Source organism: Cervus canadensis, chromosome 13, assembly GCF_019320065.1.
Source record: "Cervus canadensis isolate Bull #8, Minnesota chromosome 13, ASM1932006v1, whole genome shotgun sequence".
In the NCBI taxonomy this organism is placed as follows: domain Eukaryota; kingdom Metazoa; phylum Chordata; class Mammalia; order Artiodactyla; family Cervidae; genus Cervus; species Cervus canadensis.
In genome coordinates, this window is record NC_057398.1 from 29,065,200 (window position 1) to 29,084,293 (window position 19,094).

The window sequence follows — 19,094 nt, forward strand, 5'->3', positions numbered from 1 at the left end:
TGGAGATTGTGGGGAGAAGCTTCCCAGACCTCTTGGGCCCCCAGTGTGGAGCCTGGCTGCACAGGTCAGCCCAGGCAGTTGGGGGTCTAGGCAGGGTCAGCATAGGCTCCTGGGGGTCCAGGGAGGTCGGCTGAGTCCCCTCGTGATTTTGGAATTGGAAGGAGAAGCTGGCAAGGACCAGATGTCACATGGGGGAGCTCAGAGTGACTGTTGGGGCCGAGGGTCTTCTCTGGCCGTAGCCAGCACAACAAAGGCCACCTGCTGGGGGCCCACCTCTTACCTCAGGCTGGAGTGGGTGTGATTCCAGGCTGGTTGCCCCAATACTCATCTCTCTGGGACCTTTGTTCCCTCATCTCTGCCCTTCCTGCTGCCCCCACCCCCACCCCTCAGAGGAGCAGTGGCACCCAGACACCTCCCGACCCGGGTCCAGTTCACCTCACTGACCAGAACCAGGCCTTCCCTCTTCTCCTCCTCCCAGCCATGGCACCCGGGGGCTTGGGACCTGTGAGCATTTGTGTTGGACCCGTTCTTGGCCTCTGCAGATGCAGGTCGGAGGTCACCCACAATCCGGGGGCCACTGCCACTCAGCCAGCGATCCTGGCATGCGACAGGCTGGGGCCCCACTGGGTCTGTTCCCCACAGACACCGCGTCCGGGAGACTCGGAGGCCGAGCTGCTGCCCCGGCTCCTGAGGTCCGTCTCCACGCAGAGACGCTGTGCTCCCGTGACGTCAGCTCCTCGGCATCCAGGCCATGTTTTAGTCGGTGCCTCAGCTGCCGGCTCCAGCTTCCCCGGGGAGCCGGGTACCACCCGGGCCTGGAGACATGAGGAGGCAGGGATGTGAGAGGCGGGGGTCGGGCCGGCCAGCCTTCCTTTAAATATCCATCTGCCCTAGTGTGTGAACCCCCCGCCTATTGTCAGGGCCCACGGGGAGCAGAGGGCAGCGTCCGCGCGTTTGCGGAAGGAGGATGCCTTCTTTCACGCCCACCGCTCCGTAGAGCATAAAGAATCTGCCGAGGAGGCAGGAGAAGAAAGCCCGGTGAGTAATGCGCATCGCCCGGTTGTGTACGGACGCAGCCTCCCTGCTGCACGGATGCTCCAGACCCAGGCATGCTGGTGCCGCTGGCCCGGGCAGGGATGTGGCCGCCGCAGCTCCGAGCTGAGCCGCGGGGGGAGCAGCACTGAGGGGTGACAGGTTTTAGAAAAACAAGCCCCAGGAGAGCCTGCCCAGCGAGGGATGCGGCCGATGCGGGGGTGGGGGAGGAAATGCGCCCCCCGAGATGGACAGTGTGTGCCCGAGGCCTGGCGGCTGGTTGGCTCCGGGAGCAGCCTCGTTTTCATCCGACACCCTGGCCTGGGGGCCCTGCTCGCTCGCTCCTGGGAGTCCTGCTGCTGGGCTCCCCTGCGGAGGGCCTGGGCGCGAGTGTGCATGCTCTGCTCAGCGCTTCGCGTCGCTGCCGCCCGAGTGTGGGCAGCTACCGAGATGGGGCCGCCCAGGCTGACCGTGGCCGGCACCTGTTTCCCCGCCCTGAGCCCTGTCCACAGAGCGGCTGCGCTTCTGCGGCCCTGGCAGTCCCGTGGACAGCGGGTCGTGTCAGTGTGGCTCTTCCACCCGGCCCTGGACTGTCGGCAGCGAGTGCGGCTGGGTCTCTGCTTCTTCGTCCTGACATGGTGGGAGGTACACGCGGATGCTGGGGCTGCGAGTCGCTGGTGGGGACAGGGGAATGTGGGTGCTCTTCTGACGTCCATTTTGCAAGATGTTTTTGTGAAAAACAAAAGCAGCAGGAGGCAGCCCCCCACCAGGCTGGTGGGGAGCAGGTCCCCCCATGTGGACGGTGCTGGGGTGATGGGAGGCTGTTCAGGCAGGGCCACCTCTCCCCCAGAAGCAGGACCCTTGAAATACTGGCCACTCTGCAGCCAGTCCGGGGTGCGGGGGTGACTCGTTTGTTTTGGATAAATCGCAGAATTTGGGATGCACTGGAGGGGTGCGTGGCAAGGGAGATGGAGCGGGAGTTGCTCGCATGTGTGTAGCCACGGAGCAGAAATTAGCTGTGTCATAGTTTCTCCGGGCCGTCTCGGCCTGTTCCCGTTCATGTGATCATGCGCTGCCCGTGCAGGGCTGGTGGGACCCTTGGTGCAGGCAGGCTGCCCGGGGGTCCAGGACATGGCCTCAGGGCCCAGCGTCCCAGCTGGGTTTAGTCAAAGCCTTGAATGGGGGACAGGTTGGAGGAGTGAGCCCCCCAGAACCACAGCCATCCTGTCTGCGTTGGCGCGGCCAGGTGGGGTTGTGGCGGGGCCCACCTGTATCTGTGTCCTGGTCCCATCTGTGTGGCTTCCCCACTCCTGTCTCCACTGCATCAGCCACCGATGGACCGCCTTCACAAAGTTGAGAGCCGCTGACACTTACGTAAGGAGCGTGAGCTCTGTAACCTTCCTGACTTTACCTCCAGGTTGCCTGCTGTTCAGTGGGTCACATGGAGTAGCGAGGAGCCCTCCTGGGCAGATGCCACCCTCAGGCCCCTCCCTGGGCACTGGCCTGGGGCCCCACAGAGAAAGCCTGCTTCAGAAGATCCCCGTCTTCCTGTCTTGTCCCTTTTCACATTTGTGCAGTGAGTCTGGGGGCTGTGTCTTTGCCCTAGAACGAAGCGGGGCCCACGGCAGTGCATCCGTCATGAGTCCTTTCCTCCTCAGTGCTCCAGCTGGCAGGTGCCTGGCTCAGGCCCCAAGCCCCACTGAACGTCCCAAGGCCCAGGGCCACCTGTCTCCTGCTGCTGTGGGGCAGCCCAGGGTAAGGGGGCCGTCCTGAGCGCTGCCCTTGGAGCCAGGGCCTGGTGATGCCAGCCCCTGGAGGACAGACCCTCCTTCCAGGTGTCGTGTCACTGTGTCTACGGCTAAGAACAGAGATTAGTTCCTTTCTGTATTTCCCTGTATTTCTTGGGAATGGCACGTTTGGGGTGGGGAGCCAGTAGGTCTGGCCCCCCCTTGGTAAATGCCTTGTGCCGCTGGGCCTCTGCTTTTGGGGGGCGGGTAGCACTTGGTACCACAGCTCCAGGAGGGTCAGATGTGTGTTTCGTGCTGGGGTGGAGGTGGGGCACCAGGCAGGCTCTCTGACCGTAAAAGCTGGCTGTTCTGTGTGAGGGGCAGGAACAGCTTTGTCCAAGATTAGCCACCTGAACCAGCTACTCATCCAGCGTTCGAGTTGTTTTGGTCCCAAAATCGTGGCTGTTATCTTTCACTCGGGAGGTGGCACTGCAGAATCCCCGCCATGCTTGTGGACGTGGCGGTTTATTTTTAGGATCATCCTAAAAAATGTGGAGTAGGCCACCTTGTTCATTCTGCCTGGGCCCAGTCAGATTCCACACCTCATCACCCTCAACCCCAGTTGCCGAACCACGAGCCTGCAAGTCTGTTTCCTCCAAGAGGCCTCCGGTCAGGAGGGGTGAGGATCCAAGTTGACAACTAACCAGCCTTCTTGGAGATTATCTTGGAGGCTGTTATCTGATGGCCATGGAGGCTGCTTCATCTTCATTTTACTCCGTGATGGTTTATGGGGTGAACAAGAAATTGTGCCCGGGATGCTGGAGCTGGGGGGACCCTGAGTTTGTGTTTTATTGTTTAATTTGGTAGTTACGTGTCTGGTCTTTTTAAAGGTTGCTCTTTTTCATGTGTTTTGTGCAGGAAGTTGAAGAGTTGATTTGCAGCAGCAAGGAGTATGTCTGTGTGTGGGCAGCACCCTAGGACTGCCCTGGTCACCTGCCGCATGACCCCCTGCTCTGTGCTTTGGTTTCCTTTTCTTTGACGTGGGATTGTCAGGAGGCTGGAACGAGGTCATGTCAAACAGGGTGGACGCCTCGTCCTGGTCGGGACATGCTTGTGTGTATGGTTCACATGATATATTGTTTTCACATCTTGAATTTAATTTTGAGTTTTATATATTTCTATTTTAAGGTGCTAAATAGTCCATGTGGCTTGAAGAGAGAAAACTGGTATCACTGCCCCTCCCCCACCCTTGGCACATGTTTTTGCATTTCTGAATCTTGCATTTCTGTCAGAGGTGTTCCTTGTTCTGCTGTGTCTCTGGACACGGCAGTGCAGCACTCCCTCCCTCTGCCCCCAGTGGGGTTGTTTAGTCACTGACCGTTTATGTCTTGTGGATAACATAAACATTCATGTAGATTATTCATGGGGCTTCCCTGGTGGCTCAGTGGTAAAGAACTTGCCTGCCAAAGCAGGAGATACAGGTTCAGTCCCTGGGTCAGGAAGATCCCCTACAGACAGATTTGGAAACCCACTCCAGTATTCTTGCCTGAGAAATCCCAGCGACAGAGGAGCCTGGCAGGCTACAGTCCACCGCATCGCAAGAGAGACAGACATAATTTAGTGACTAAACAACAACTCAGTGCACAAGTAAATGTTTAAGAGCCACCAGCATTGTATTTCCTGTCTTGCACAGCTTGTAGTTTCTCTTGCTATTGATACTTGTCTTGATTTTCTTCCTTAGAATTTTCTAGAAGTCCTGCCTGAAATATTCCCATCATCTTCTCAGTACATGGGCAGCACTCCTTTGCACACCCAGGACCTCTCTTTGATTTTATCCTGTGGATCTCCCACTGCTCTTCTGTATCTGCCTCTCCCATACCTGGTCCATCCCCCACCCTGTGATTTGGGAAAATGACCTGACCTTTCTGTGCCTTGCCCCCTGGCCCCTTTCTTGGCCTGATCTCCAGTTAAGATGTTCTCCAGATACGTTCTGAGAAAGGGGTCTGGAGGGAGAGGAGAGTAAGTCTTTCGAGGCCTGGAGTGGAAGCACGTCTACCCGAGTGGAACATTTGGTGACAGTTTAGCTGGGTATGGAAGCCTATGTTAGAATCGCCCCCATTGGCACATTGAAGGGACTGACCACGGCCCACTGGTCTCTGGTCTGATCATGAAGTCAGAGGCCAGTTTGATTGTTGTGGGATTTTTTTTCTGCTGAAGGTTTCTAGGATCTTTTGATTCCTACATCCTCGAGTTTCATGATGACGTGCTTTGATGAGAGGTGTTTTGTTTCCTGTGCTGGAACTTTCAGCATGGACACTCCAGGCATTCTTGGTGGGACACTTCTGTCAGTTATTCCTTTGATGGTTCACTCCCATCTGGTACCCTTTTCTAGAATGCCCACCAGTGGTTTATTGGAACTCCTGGACTGGTTCTCTGATTTTCTGTTTTCCACTTCTGTTTTATTTTCTAGGTGATACCTTTAATTTTTCTTGTCCAAATCATCTATTAAGTGTGTTGTTTTGTCCTTATTTTTTAAGAGTTCTGTTTTGTTCTCTGAAGGTTCATTTCTGGAATAGACTGTCCTGCCCTTGTTTCAGAGTTGGACAATCATAGTGTTTCTTTGAGGTTATTAATTGTGGCGAGACGCGCCATCATACACAGTGAGTCACTGAGCACTTTGATGGCTTTAAGGCTTCACACACATGAACGCTTTAGTCCTCACGATCCTCTCTGGGCACTTGTTGCTGTTGTCTGTGTTCTGTGGAGAGAATGCCACCCAAGGCACAGAGAGGTCAGATCATTTTCCCAAATCACACAGCTGTGCCTGGCAGAGCTGGGATTCATCTTCCGCAGGCTGAGTCCAAGTCCAGGCTCTCTGCTGAGAGTCTGGTTCCCACTCAGACCCTCTTAAATGGAGTGTGATCGTGGGCTCAAGTCCCCGCCACTTGGAGGACCTGGTTCGTGAATGAGGCACTGGCACCCATAGCCATCTGAGCAGAGGGGGGTGGGTGAAAGAGGAGCTAGTCTTCATTCTAAACATGTTCTTCATCCCTTCCCGTGACTCCATGTTCACCCAGGTTCTTTTTCTCAGCTTATTTTGCCAGGAGGTTTCCCTCGGCCCCTGTGACCCACGGTCACCAGCCCACAGTGACGGGCAGTTTGGTATCCCCACTGGGCTGCTTCCAAGAGGCTGGGGTCTCATACTGTGTGACCAGGTTGCCACCGTCCCCCTGGGTCGGGCCCTCATTCCATCTGCTGCCCAGGTGAGAATGGGGGTCTTCTCCTTAGAATCTAGGAGTCTCCGAGTCATGGCCTCAGGGGCTCCTCCCTGTCCCGTCTCCTATGACCGCACTTGGGTAGCTGCCTTCCGGGGTTCCATGTGGTGTCGTCACCCGCCTTCTCTTTGCTGTGTTGGGTTTATCGGTGTTTCTTTTCCTTTGACTGTGGTCTTGGAGGGAACATAGTAAATGACTGTGTTCCTGCTGCTGTTTGCCCGGACACCTTCTGTTAATAGATGGTTAAAACTGCAGAAGAACCTTGGCTGGCCAGGCCTTCATGGGTGAACGTGGGTGGGTGTGGATGTTGGGAATCAGTGCTTCCAAGGGCCCAAGTGCCCATGGGACAAGGACTGGTGCTGAGAGGTGAGGGTGAGCAGGGGAGCCCCCGGCGGCTGGAGGTGGCAGAGCTGGTACATTGTGGTTCTTCCCAGCCCAACTCTGCCTGTGGGTTGATGATATACACTATGTTTTAGAGCAGGCTTGGGTTTAGGGGGGGGTCGGGATGGTGGTGCGGGACACCGCACCACCCGTGTGTCATGGCTAATGATCCCGTGTTGGCGTGTTTCCTTGGGCTCGTGTCCCACCTCACCCGGTTTCCTCATTTCCCACCCAGGACCCCACGTGACGTCAGTCATCATGTGTGCTCGTCTTCTCTGGCTGCGACAGGCCCCAGACCCCTGTTGTTTCTGTGACCTTGGCCTGTGCAGGAGGTCTGGCTGGGTGTCCATCAAGTGCCCCTCTGCTGGGCTTTGTCTGATGTTTTTCTCATGCTTAGACTGGGGCAGGGCCTCAAGAGGAACCACAGGACTACCACCCTGCTTATCACATCACACCACGGCACCTGCTTTCTCACTTGTGCTCACATCACCAGGCGACGTGGCCTTGCACACCTGGCTGAGGCGTCTCTGTCAGGTGTCCCCTTGTAGAGTCCCTCTTTCCCCTTCTCACCCTGTTTTCTGAGGAAGGTTGTCAGCACAGCCCACCATGAGGGGAGGGGGTATCCACATGGATTTTCTGGACTTTTCTACTCGTGTTTGATGTCACGCCCATTTCTTTATTTATGTTGGTCTGTCTAGACTCACAGATGGTAATTTCATGCTCCTGTTTTGTTCTTCTTGTCTGCATTATTCCAACTTTGACCACTGGGAGCTTGTCAGATGGGCCTGGGGAGCAGAAGGGCCAGACCCTGGCCAGTAGGGTGATGCTGGGTGCTCAGTGGTGGGTGGTGGGCCTGGAGCCCCCCTGTGGAGGGGCAAGGCAGGGGGCTCTCCAACCCCCACAGGCAGGGACACAGACTTCCCTTAAGTCCCATCGTCCGGGAGAGGTGGCCAGGGCTCACGGGTGTGGAGGGCAGCACAGCTACAGCCGTGGACACAGGGTCTTCCCAGCGAGCACGGTCAGTTCTCTTCCACCTGTTCTCCTGTTAAGTGGTGGTAGTGACACAGGCTGATCTGGCTGTCACGGCTCCAGGCGAGTCCCCAGGTCAGACGCTGCAGTGCTGCCCCAGGAGAGCCCAGGCATATTCTGGCCTGAGCCAAAGTGGCTGCATGTGGCTCCCTTTAACCCTGGCTGCCTCCCCCACCTCCATCTCTGGTGCTGTCTGGGGAGGGAACCTGAGCGGGTAACCCTGTGGGGAGCTGGGGCTGCCGAGCAGTCATCCAGGATCAACCAGGCAGGGGCACCTTTCCTCTGGTGACAAGTGTCCCTCGGCCGGTGCGGGGTGAGTTTGCAGGAGACTGTGGGGGTAGCTGACTAAGCATCAGTGACGGTTTTGCACTGGAGGTGGCTGAGCGCTCGGAATGTGTAAGCTTGCTCTCCGATGTCGTTCCTGCCCATTTCCCTGGTGTCAGTGCCGCTGCTGCGGCCGACCTCGAGCTGCCCGGTGACCTGACTGCAGGCAGGGGATGCACAGTCATCAGAGAAGGTCAGAGGGCAACTCGGACACCGGGTCCCAGCTGGTTGATCCCCGCAGCTCAGAAATGCCACTTCCCCAGGCTGCCCACTTCAGAGCAGTACCCACTGCTGTTCACAGTCGATGGGTGAGCCTAGTGGTGGGTGACTTCCTGGAGCAGTCCTGAGGACGTGCGCAGGGGCAGAGCGCCTGCATGGTGACAGGACTGACTGAAGCTGTGGTGAGGGTTGTCACACTGCAGAGACCAGCTTTAAACACCCCGTTACCAGGCTAGCGTTCCACGTGTTGCTCTCCTGAAAGAACTGAGTCTCAGAACAGACCGTGTGGACCACGTACTCCTCCTCTTCTCGCCACACTGTGCTGTTTATCACATTTTTTCCAAATCCTTTGTTATCCGGAGCAGCCTTTCCAAGCCGGTGCCACCCACTCTGTGGTCCCGCTTCTAGCACCAGTGTCTCAGGTCGGTGGAATGAGGGGAGGTCTGGGATGGAGGCTGGGGTTGTGTGTCTGCCGCACATGGTGTCGGCCTCTGTGGGAGGGTTGTCATTGTTGGGGCACTCACGTAGCTGGTTTCTCTTTCCGTCACTCCCTTTCCTGGTGGTGGTGTTTGGTGGCTCAACTGTGTTGTACTCTTTCGCAAGCCCGTGGACTGTATGGCTCCCAGGCTCCTCTGTCTATGGGATTTCCCAGGCAAGAATACTGGAGTGGGTTGCCATTTCCTCTTCAGGGGATCTTTCCTGACCCAGGGTTCGAACCCATGTCTCCTGCATTGACAGGCAGATTTTTTATTGCTGAGCCACCAGGGAAGCCCTTACCAGTGTTAGTTAGCATTTTGTGCTGTAAGGAAGAGCTGTCCCCTGCCTTCCTGTTTAAAACCAACATTGTATCCATGTGGACTGGGATTTTTCTGAATTGTGAGTTTATTAAAATTCGTTTTCATCATTCCTTTTGAGGCTCCAATTTGCTGCATTTGGCTGGCAAGGCCTGCAGAAGTGGCTTCTGCCAGCGTGGGGCATGTTCCCCCAGCATTTAAGGGGGTCCCCACTTTCTGACACAGTTGCTTTTGGGACTAGCAGGCACGGTCCTCGTCCAGCCTGGAGCTGCTCCGGGGACCTGGCCTCCTTGGGGTGGAGGGGACTTTTGGAGGCAGGTCTGGGCTCTCTGTGCCCCTCACACCCAGGAGTGGGGCCTGGGCTCGTGCTCTGACCCTCGAGCTCCCACCTGGACTGGAACTGCCCTGGTTCCAGACGCCTGCTCCAGGCCTCCTGGGCTCCTCGGCCCCAGTCCACTGCATCAGGACACGTGTGCCCTGCCTACGTGCCAACACGCCTCCCTTGCAGCCTTGGTCCTTGGACTCAGCTACCCTGACATGGTTTCAGTTCAAGTGTGGCTCCTGGGGGGTCACCTGGGCCCCATGGCCCCCGTGGGTGTTGTCGATACAGTGGTCAGCTGGGTTTATTTATTTCTGTCTGCACTCACTTTTAGGGTATGTCCCCATCTTTGTTTATTGAGGAATTCTGTGATATTACATGAATTGAATAAAAAATAAAAACTCTGCACATAGATTCCTAGTCATGTACCTTCAGCCCATGTGCAACCAATTTCATTCATCTTTTGTGCTTATTCTTCCTGTGTTTCTTTTTGAAAAAATAGGGGTGTGTGTGTGTGTGTGTGTGTGTGTGTGTGTGTGTGTGTGTGGTTTAGTTGCTAAGTTGTGTCTGACTCTTGAGACCCCATGGACTGTAGCCCTCCAGGCTCCTCTGCCCTTGGGATTCTCCAGGCAGGAATACTGGAGTGGGTTGCCTTTTCCTTTTCTCCTTCTCCCAAGGAGGAAGTGTGTGTTTTGTTTACCCTTTTTTGCTACATGAGGAGTAGCGTGGTACATGTACACTTGTTTGCTTGTACTTTGTGCACTTGTCTGCTTTTACACATGTATGTGCATTTGTATTTAGTATGAGAAGTAAAGCTAAATGATAACTTTTAAAATATGAACAGCATCCCAAAATCTTTAAAAATCACCTTAATTAGACTCATCATTAAATATCTGCTTGGCATGATCCTATAATACATTTCTCCCAGTGTTTTCTAGGTGAAAACACTTTACTTTTCTTCTCAAATGACAGTTTTGCAATATTTCCTATAGAGAAACCTCAAAGATAATTACTTCAGTCTTTCCCATTGTATAGGGTTTCCCTTGTGGCTCAGACAGTAAAGAATCCACCTACAATGCGGGAGACCCTGGTTCAATTACTGGGTCAGAAGATCCACTGGAGAAGGGATTGGCTACCCACTCCAGTGTTCTTGGGCTTCCCTGGTGGCTCAGCAGGTAAAGAATCCGCCTGCAGTGTGGGAAACCTGGGTTCCATTCCCGGGTTGGGAAGACCTGGAGGAGGGCCTGGCAAGCTACAGTCCATGGGGTTACAAAGAGACACCACTGAGGGATTTTCACTTTCCTGTGGTATAGTTGACAAAAGTTTACTTTTGGGCCATTTAGAAAAAAATTTTTTTTCACCCCCACAAACTACTATTGGAGGGACTTCCCTGGTGTCCAGTGGCTAAGACTTCACACTCCCAGTGCAGGAGGTGTGGGTTCGATCCCTGGTCAGGGGACTAGATCCCACATAAGGAAGAGTTTGCATTGCTGGAGCTAAAAGACCAAAAAGAACTCTATTCCATAAAAAAAAAAGTTATTATTGGAAATGTCATGTCTATTTTTAGGACTGTTTTCTAATTTTGGAAAAACCTCAGTTTCTTTCATTTTTGACTTGTAAGACTTTAGAACATTTCAAATTTTCTCATGCAGTGATTCATCTTAAGTATTTTTTGAGATGATAATCATGCATTTACCATTTTGCTGTCCAGGTCCTCATTATAGATGCACACTGCATGAATTTTGTGTTACCTTCATTCACATTGTAGTTTTTAGAGATGCTTACAGTGTGTGACTTGACTCAGTATTTCTGTAAGTGGGTGAAGCACAGTGAGTCACACAGAAGCACCAGCAGCCCCTGGCCCTGCTGGAGACTTGTGCCCACAAATGTGATGATGCGTCAAAGCTGGGATGGAGGTGCCGGTCACTGTCCTGCAGAGCAGCTGGGAGCAGCCAACTCCAGAGCATCCACGACACCCCACGACCCCCTCGTCCCTCATACATCTCCTTCAGTCAGCTGTCGCCGCTTAACACAGGACATAAAAATCACCGTCTCAATCCTGTTTAGGATTCTCTTTTAAAGAAAAGGTTTCATTTTCTAGGGCAAGTTTAGGTTCGCAGCAAAATTGAGAGAGATACAGAGAGTTCCCATACATGCCCCACTACACACACAGCCTGCCCATTATCGACACCCCCACCAGAGGGTACCTTGTTACATCTCCCAGATCCCACAGTTTACGCTGGTGGTCACTCTCGGTGTTATGCATTCTATGTGTTGGGACAAATGTACAGTGATGTGTACCCACCATTGTTGTATCACACACAGCATTTCACTGCCCTGAAAGCCCTCTGTGCTCCCCCTGGCGACCCCTCCTGCAGCAACCACTCATCTTTTACTGTCTCCAGCATTTTTCCTTTTCCAGATTATCTTACTGTTGGAATTATTCAGTATGTAGCCTTTTCAGATTGGCATCTTTCACTTAGTCATATGCATTTAAGTTTCCTCCATGTCTTTTCATGACTTGATGGTTCATTTCCTTTTTTAAAAAAAAATTATTTTTGGCTGCCCTGGGTCTTCGTTGCTGCACATGGGCCTTCTCTTGTTGCGGCAAGTGGGGCTGCTCTCGAATCGTGGTCCACAGGCTTCTCTTTGCTGTGGAGCATGGGCTTAGTAGTTGCCACTGTCAGACTCTAGAGCACAGACCCAGTAGTTGTTGTGCACGGGCTTAGTTGCTCTGTGGCATGTGGGATCTTCCCGGACCAGGGCTTCAACCAACATCTGCATTGGCAGGTGGATCCTTTACTACTACACCACCAGGGAAACCCAGCTCATTTATTTTTAGCTGGATAATATTTCCGTTGCCTGGCTAGAACAGTTTATTTGTCCATCACCCACTGAAAGGTACCTTCATTGCTTCCAAGTTTTGACGGATATGAATAAAGCTATTGTAAACATCTAAGGGCACGTTTTTGTACAGACATAGTCTTCAGCTCCTTTGGGTAAACACCAAGGAGTGTGGCTGCTGGCTTGTCTGGTAAGACTGTGTTTAGTTTCATAAGAAAACTCTGAACTGTCTTCCCAAGTGGCTGCACCATCTGCATTCCCATCAGCGGCCAGCGAAGAGTTTCTGTTGCTCCAGTCCTCACCCGCATTTGGTGCCGTTGTGTTCTGGGTTTTGGTCATCTTAGCAGGGCATCTTAACCACTTTTAGTGTGTGGTTCAGGGGTGTTAACCGTATTCCCATGTTGGACAGCAGAGCCTGAGAACTCGTTCATCTTCTCATCTGCTTTTAAACAGAGTTCTGTGAGAAACAGAATAAAAGACAGGTTTGCCGCCTCATAGCTTAGAGTCATGGTGTTGTCATAGGCTGACCGTGCCCACAGCTGGGCAGAGCCCTGCCTCCCAGAGAGCAGTGGTGTTAGCACCTCTGACGGGGACCTGAGATGCCAGGTGGTCCTTGCACTTACAAGCCACTGGTAAGACCTTTGCTCAAAAGCATTTTAATGATTCCCTTGTTCTTGCATAATTTGGGGGTTTGGGGAGGGGAGGGGACTTTTTTTGGTCTTATCTCATCATCCAGAAATTCTTGTTGTTAGTACAGGGCTCTGACAAGGTATCTGAGCAGTGTGTGTGTTACATCATCAAGACTTGTGAGAAGAATAAATGAATAAGCCCAGGTGGTTTTTCTTCTGAAGCCGGCATTTAGGGGGTTGGGGTGCCATCTTTCTGCCCCCTTGTGTGGAGAAGTGACTCCCTGAGGAAGGATGTGTGACCTAATGGGGCAGGATCATCCCATCCTGCCAGCCTTCAGGGAGCTCGTGCCCCCAGGGAGCTCGTGCCTGGCATGGAGGCCCTGGGGGCAGCAGTGGAGGCAGTGTCCAGGCAGCCGTGGGGGGAGCCCTGGCTTCGCGGTGGGGCTGCAGGTGGGCTGCGGGGATGGCATGAGGGGCCGGCTGCCTGGTGACTGGCATGTGTTGGCCGCCTGGACACGTGGCCTGAAGGCATCCTTTGTTCTGCTGGGGCAGAGCCATGGCTGAATAGCGGCTTTCTCTGCGCCCTTCATTTCTCTGTGGCCTTTACTACCTCCATCCTGCTCTTTCCCTCTCTTGTGACCTGAGGACAGTCACAGCCTCTCCAGGTCTACCTGGCCCAGGCTCCGCCCCCTTACCTGATGACCCTGTCCCTACAGGCTGACAGAGCCTGTAAATGGGCTCTCCCTGGGCTATGACTACGCATGACTCCCCACCTCCATCTCACCAGGGTCGGGGGCCCTCGCTGCCCCAATCCCCACCTCCCTCTGCAAAGGCAGCTCGTGTCAGGAGGTTTGCAGGCCTCCCCCTTCCACCCTTGTCTCTCTCCCCACCACCTTCCACCCCATCTCCTTCCCCACCCCCCTCCCATCCCTGTCTCCCGCCCACCCTCTCCCATCCCCACCCCCATCTCCCTCCCCCACCTCCCAGCCCCGTATCCCTCCCCACCTCTTCCATACTGTCCTCCTCTCCATGAAGACCCCCCACAGTTTGTCCTCCCCCCGCCCAGTACACAGACTCTTGTGCTGGAGGTTGGAATAGGCCTGCTTTGATCTCGAGTGCAGTCTCCCTGGGCATTTATCAGATGGGCTTCTGTGAAGATGTCCCCTTCTTACACCAGAGGTCCCCCCAACCCCGGGACTGGTCAGCAATGGGCTGCACATGCTGCCCGCTGCCCGGGAGGACTGGCAGCCCTGCTATGTGGGTCAGCCTGCCAGGGCCTCGAGCCAACCAGGGCTGGGTCACGTGTGCTGTCCCCTGAAGCCTCTGCCACCGCAGCATCTTCACTCGCCATCTTGGGGGAACGGTGGTGACCGGGAGTGGACAAAAAGACCACATCAGACAGAAGGACTTTCCAGTTTGTATTTAGACAGCATTTCTGGTTGAAACGACAAGCACATGTTGGCCGCAGAAAATTTGAAACAGGCAATAAAACAGAAAGGAAAAATTTTAATTGCCCTTTCTGGAGCTACCCAGTGAGTGGATCCTTTTAAATTCTAATCTAGTCTCACATGCTTACTAATGGTGCTATGGAGACATCATGTTAAAATTCCTCCCCATCTTCAGCTTGGCTGCAGGCAGGTAGCAGCTGCTAGTGGCCCGGGGGCGGCAGGGTCCCCTGGGCTGCTCTGTGTCAGCCCCTCTGGTCGACTCGTCATTGCCTTGGTGCAGAATCCCAGACCAGCAATCACTCTGGCCAGGAACATCAATGTATTTTAATCATTCAGAATCATTTTATAAAGCCACCAGTCATTCGGATCAGGGGACACCCTGTGACCTCATTCTAACTTCAGACATCTGCAGCGACCCTATTTCCAAATGAGGGCATGGTCTGAGGTACTGGGGGTTAGGACTTAGCGTTTGGGTTTGGGGGGATGCAATTCGGCCAGAATGGGACCTGCAGAAGTTGAATCCTAGGGTTCCCACAGGCTCACAGCCTGGCAGGTCTACAATCCTTGTGGTCAGCTGTTGTTGGCGTCCTCTCCCAGTTGGGAACAAGAAAAATGCCTGAGGATTTATAGTGAACGGTGCGTGACTGACCACAGAGGACCCTGCTGACCAGGACCCCAAGCTCAGTGTCCCCAGGGTCCATCACACCACCCGGAGGACGTGGCCAGGCTGTGACATCCTACTCTGCAGCTGCCCCTTCCCAGACAGGATGGCCCGGTCACTGGGCAGAGTCCTGAGCTCATGTGGTCATGAAGAAACCCCTGACACTTCTCCAGGGAGGCCATTGCACATGTAGGAATGAAGGGTTGCACCTCATTTCCTGTGTCCAGCATGCGGTTTGCTCTTCAGATCTCACGTGGCTGAAGTGTCAGAGAGAGCCTGTCCAGATATTTCCACCATGTTAGTTTAGTTTTCCATACAGTCTGCAGAACCTCATTTTTCTTGACATTGTGATCTAAGCAGATCATTGAATACACTTTGTCAAGACCAGTTTTAAAGACCAGCCAATGTACCATCACATGGGCACACTTTAAAAAAAAGGATTAGAGAACTATGGCCCATGCACCAAATCCAGCCCACCATTGTTTTTTGTTGTTTTAAAAAATCGTGGTGAAAACACACTTGATCCCATGATCATGGCATCCGGTCCCATCATTTCATGCAAATAGAAGGGGAAAAAGTGGAAACAGTGACAGACTTTATTTTCTTGGGCTCCAAAATCACTGCAGATGGTGACTGCAGCCATGAAATTAAAAGACACTTGCTCCTTGGAAGAAAAGCTATGACAAACCTAGACAGCATATTAAAAAGCAGAGAGAGACCTCACTTTGCCGACAAAAGTCCATATAGCCAAAGCTATGATTTTTTCCAGTAGTCATGCAGAGATGTGAGAGTTGAACCACATTGAAGGCTGAGTGCCAAAGAATTGATGCTTTCGAAATGTGCTGGAGAAGACTCTGCAGAGTCCCTTAGACTGCACGGAGATCAAAGCAGTCAATCTTGAAGAAAATCAACCCTGACTATACATTGGAATGACTGATGCTGAAGCTGAAGCTCCAGTACTTTGGCCATCTAATGTGAAGAGCTGACTCAGTGGAAAAGACCCTGATGCTGGGAAAGATGGAGGGCAGAAGGAGAAGGGGATGACAGAGGATGAGATGGTTGGATGGCATCACTGACTAAACGGACATGAGTTTGAGCAAACTCCAGGAGATAGTCAAGGACAAGGGAGCCTGGCGTGCTGCAGTCCATGGGGTTGCAAAGAGTCAGACATGACTAAGTGAACAACAAGAAAAAAATACGCTTAATATAAAACTTACCATTTTAGCCATTTTTAAGTATGCAGTTCAGTAGTTAACGTATATTCACATAGTTGTGTAACCATCACCATGATCCGTCTCCAGAACTTTTTCCTCTTCCCAAATTGAAACTCTGTCTATCCCATTAAACACTCCCCACCCACTCCCCTCTGACACCCACCTTCCAGGTCCTTATAGAAGTGGGATCTTACACTGTGTGTTCCTTCATGTCTGCTGTGTCATTTAGCATCATGTCCTCGAGGTTCACCCATGTTTCAGTGGGTGTCAGACTCTCCTCCTTTTTAAGGCTGAATCATCATCCATCATGTGGATGGACCACATTTCACTTATCCATCATCCACTGATGGACACTTGGTTTGCTTCTATCTTTTGGCTGTTGTGAATAACTCTGCTCTGAACATGGGTGTACAAATACCTTTTCAAGTCCCTGCTTTCAGTTCTTTTGGGAATACACACAACTGGAATTGCTGGATCATAGGATAATTCCATTTTTAATTCTTTGAGGAACCATCAGACTGTTTTCCAAAGGAGTCGCACTAATTTACATTCCTACCAACAGTGCTCAGGCTTCCAGTTGCTTCACTTTCTCACCAACAGTTGGTTTCTGGTCTTATTTTCTGGGAGCCACCCTATTGGGTGTGAGGTGGTGTCTCATGGTGGTTTTGGTTGGCGTTTCCCTAGTGGTCAGTAATGTTGAGCATCTTTCCTCATGTTCATCAGCTGCCAGTCTGTCTTCTTTGGAGAAACATCTGTTCAGGTCCTTTGCCCATTTTAGAATGGGATTGTGTGCCTGTGTGTTTGTTGGTTGTCCTGGTCGGTGTATAATGACACACCCACTGTTGTGCACTTTGGGCTCAGCCTTCTCTACTTGAACCCACTGGTTGACACGTCAGAGCAAGGTTGTCCAAGGAATTGACTTCAGGTGAAGAACACATGGGCATCTGTGATGTTATTGCGAAGATGGACCAGTTTTCCTTCTCTTTTCTTTCTGATATTTTCCATGTCTCTTACCACCTATTTTTATAGCATAAAAATTCATTACAAAGGAGAAAGGCTCATGTGGAGGAGGGACTCTTGAATCAGAAGGTACTTGGGGGCCCGTGAGTCAATCAGTCCGTCCCCATGAGGACGTCCTTCTTCGTGCTCCTGCAGGGTCTGCCCAGTGGTGGCTACCCTCTCTGTCCAGAACCCCCAGATGCTTGGTGATGTCAGCAATCCCCCCGGCCCCCAGCATGTTTTGCTACGTGAAGCGACCCAGCGGGATAACAGAATGAGATGGAGTGAGTCTGGGGCCCTGGGCCGTCTGTGGGGTGACAGGGCACACCTGGGGTTGAGGAAGGAAGCCCTGCACCCGGTGGGCCGCTCAGCTGGGAGGAGAGCAGGCGGTGGGGTCCCACCTTGGGACAGCCCAGGGGAGCAGGGCCCAGAGCAGGCTCCTCCCTCCTCTCTGGCCCCCTTGGGAGCACCTGCTGGTGAATGCAGACCACCTTCGCCTTCTCAGCTTTGGGGCAGTGGAGACTCACCAGGGTCCTGTGGATCTGAAGGCCTTGGGTTCGTTTACAACGGAGACTGGAGACTTCGCCGAGCTCCGCAGTGACATTCTTGGGAGTGAACAGAACAAGCATAAATTATTCATGGATTTTAGCTGATCTGTTTTTGTACAAAGGGAGCTTTTAAAGTTAATTATTTTTAAGCAGTAGAGGATGGTTTATCTGAGAAAGCTGGAGGCGCGGTTTTCAAGGTGAGCAGATGGCAGGGGGGCGGGGCACGGGATGGGGGTCTGGGCCCTGTGCTCAGAAAGGAGAGAGGCCCAGATGTCGGGAAGAGCTTGTGGGTAGCTCTGTGTTCAGTCCCGGCCAAGACTTTAAACTCAGCTCCACCATCTTAAACCTTCCAGGCCTCTGACGCACCAACCCCCACAGTGGGGGCAGGCCTTACAGCTCTCCAGGTGCTGCCCTGCGGCCCAGGTGTAGACGCAGCCCTAGTGCACCGGAATGCCCTGTGGTGGGTCTCGGGAAACAGATGCACAGAGATGTTGCAATGCCTGCGAGGGTCTCCCGCCAGGAGGGAGGCTGAAGCCGGAGCCTCTGCAATCCCTGCCCAGTGGGGAGGAGGCGGGTAGCCCATGGGCTGAGCTGGCAGCTGCTGCTCCTTTGAAAAGTGCTTCCTCCTGGGATTAGACAGGTGTGGGCGGGTGCAGACACCATGTGGACATGACGTGGTCGGGCGTGGGTGCTGGGTAGACAGGTGTGGACATGCTGGACATGATGGTGTGGACAGAGGGCCTGCAGCACTTGGTCCCCTCCATTCCAGATGCCTGCCCACACTTGGATAGCCTTGGAGTGGGGTGCACCAGGTAATCACAGGTGTGGACACAAATGCTTGCATGTGGGCACAAGGGAGGGGCCTCAGTGCCAGGTCCAGTCCACACGTCCCTTGTCCAGTCTGACTTGGGGGCCATGTCCCCTGCCAGACACCCCCTTGTCACAACTGCTGTGGGTGATTTCCCAGTTTGTCACATCAGAGACTTCCCAGTGACTTCCTGGTTTGTCACGTCATAGCAGCCGCCTTCCAAGAGAGCCCACATGTCCTTCCATTTCGATGTACAGTGTCGGGGTTCTCCTTTGCCATCACCTCTCCACCCTTGGGGGGCAGCCCCCCTTATCTCTAGACACCGTCTTTGGTGAGAAGTGAAAGAAACCTGGTTCCAGCCTGAACTGCATGTCCCAGGGCCAGTGGCCTCCGTGTGGTCTCCCCATGTGGCCGTGTTCTTGTGTGTGATGTGCTGGCCCACAGCATGGACAGTGGTCACCAAGGGGTAATTAGGTCTTTTCTGAGGCTCCTGCTGCGGCACTCCACCCAGCCCAGCTCCCACCTCCCATATTGGCTGTTTTTGGCCTTGAATTAATTTCTTGTTCCCCAGTCATTTTTCTTAAAGCTCAGTTTCGGTCTCTTTCAGTCTCTTGTCTATAACAAGCTCTGCCCGGTTTCCCCTGGGCTCCCTGCTATTCTTGTGGTCTCCCACGACCCCCTCGGTTCGGTTGGCGGTGGCCATGAAAGAGCTGCTCCTTTCTTTCTGTGACCCTGGGGCTTTGTCCCTCTGACGGGGCAGGGGTTTCCGTGTGTCTGGAGCACTCAGGCCAACCGCTAGGGATCAGAGCTCGGGTCTCAGTGTCCAGCAGCCCCCACTTCCCC

At 53.4% G+C, this 19,094-nt stretch overlaps 1 protein-coding gene and 1 long non-coding RNA gene across 4 annotated transcripts in view; one reads left to right on the forward strand and one right to left on the reverse strand.

Moving 5' to 3' along the window:
• The window catches only part of PRKCZ (protein kinase C zeta), a 98,243-nt gene that overhangs the window by 18,339 nt on the left and 60,810 nt on the right, over positions 1 to 19,094 (forward strand). The window contains exon 1 of one of the 3 annotated variants that reach the window (XM_043485393.1): positions 742 to 1,038. The exons of 1 other annotated variant lie outside the window; for it this stretch is intronic. Coding sequence is in view for 1 of the 2 variants with exons in the window: in XM_043485391.1 (XP_043341326.1) it covers positions 1,266 to 1,677 (412 nt within the window). In the remaining variant the exon portion in view is untranslated. Of the gene's footprint in view, positions 1 to 741; positions 1,039 to 1,250; positions 1,678 to 19,094 lie in introns of those variants that run through there. One more of the 3 variants, XM_043485391.1, reaches the window with a different exon arrangement.
• Positions 14,608 to 17,554, reverse strand: LOC122452076. Its single transcript, XR_006272586.1, has 3 exons — positions 17,423 to 17,554; positions 16,060 to 16,913; positions 14,608 to 14,958 (listed from the first exon to the last, which is right to left on the reverse strand). It is a non-coding gene; the product is annotated as an uncharacterized LOC122452076 (long non-coding RNA).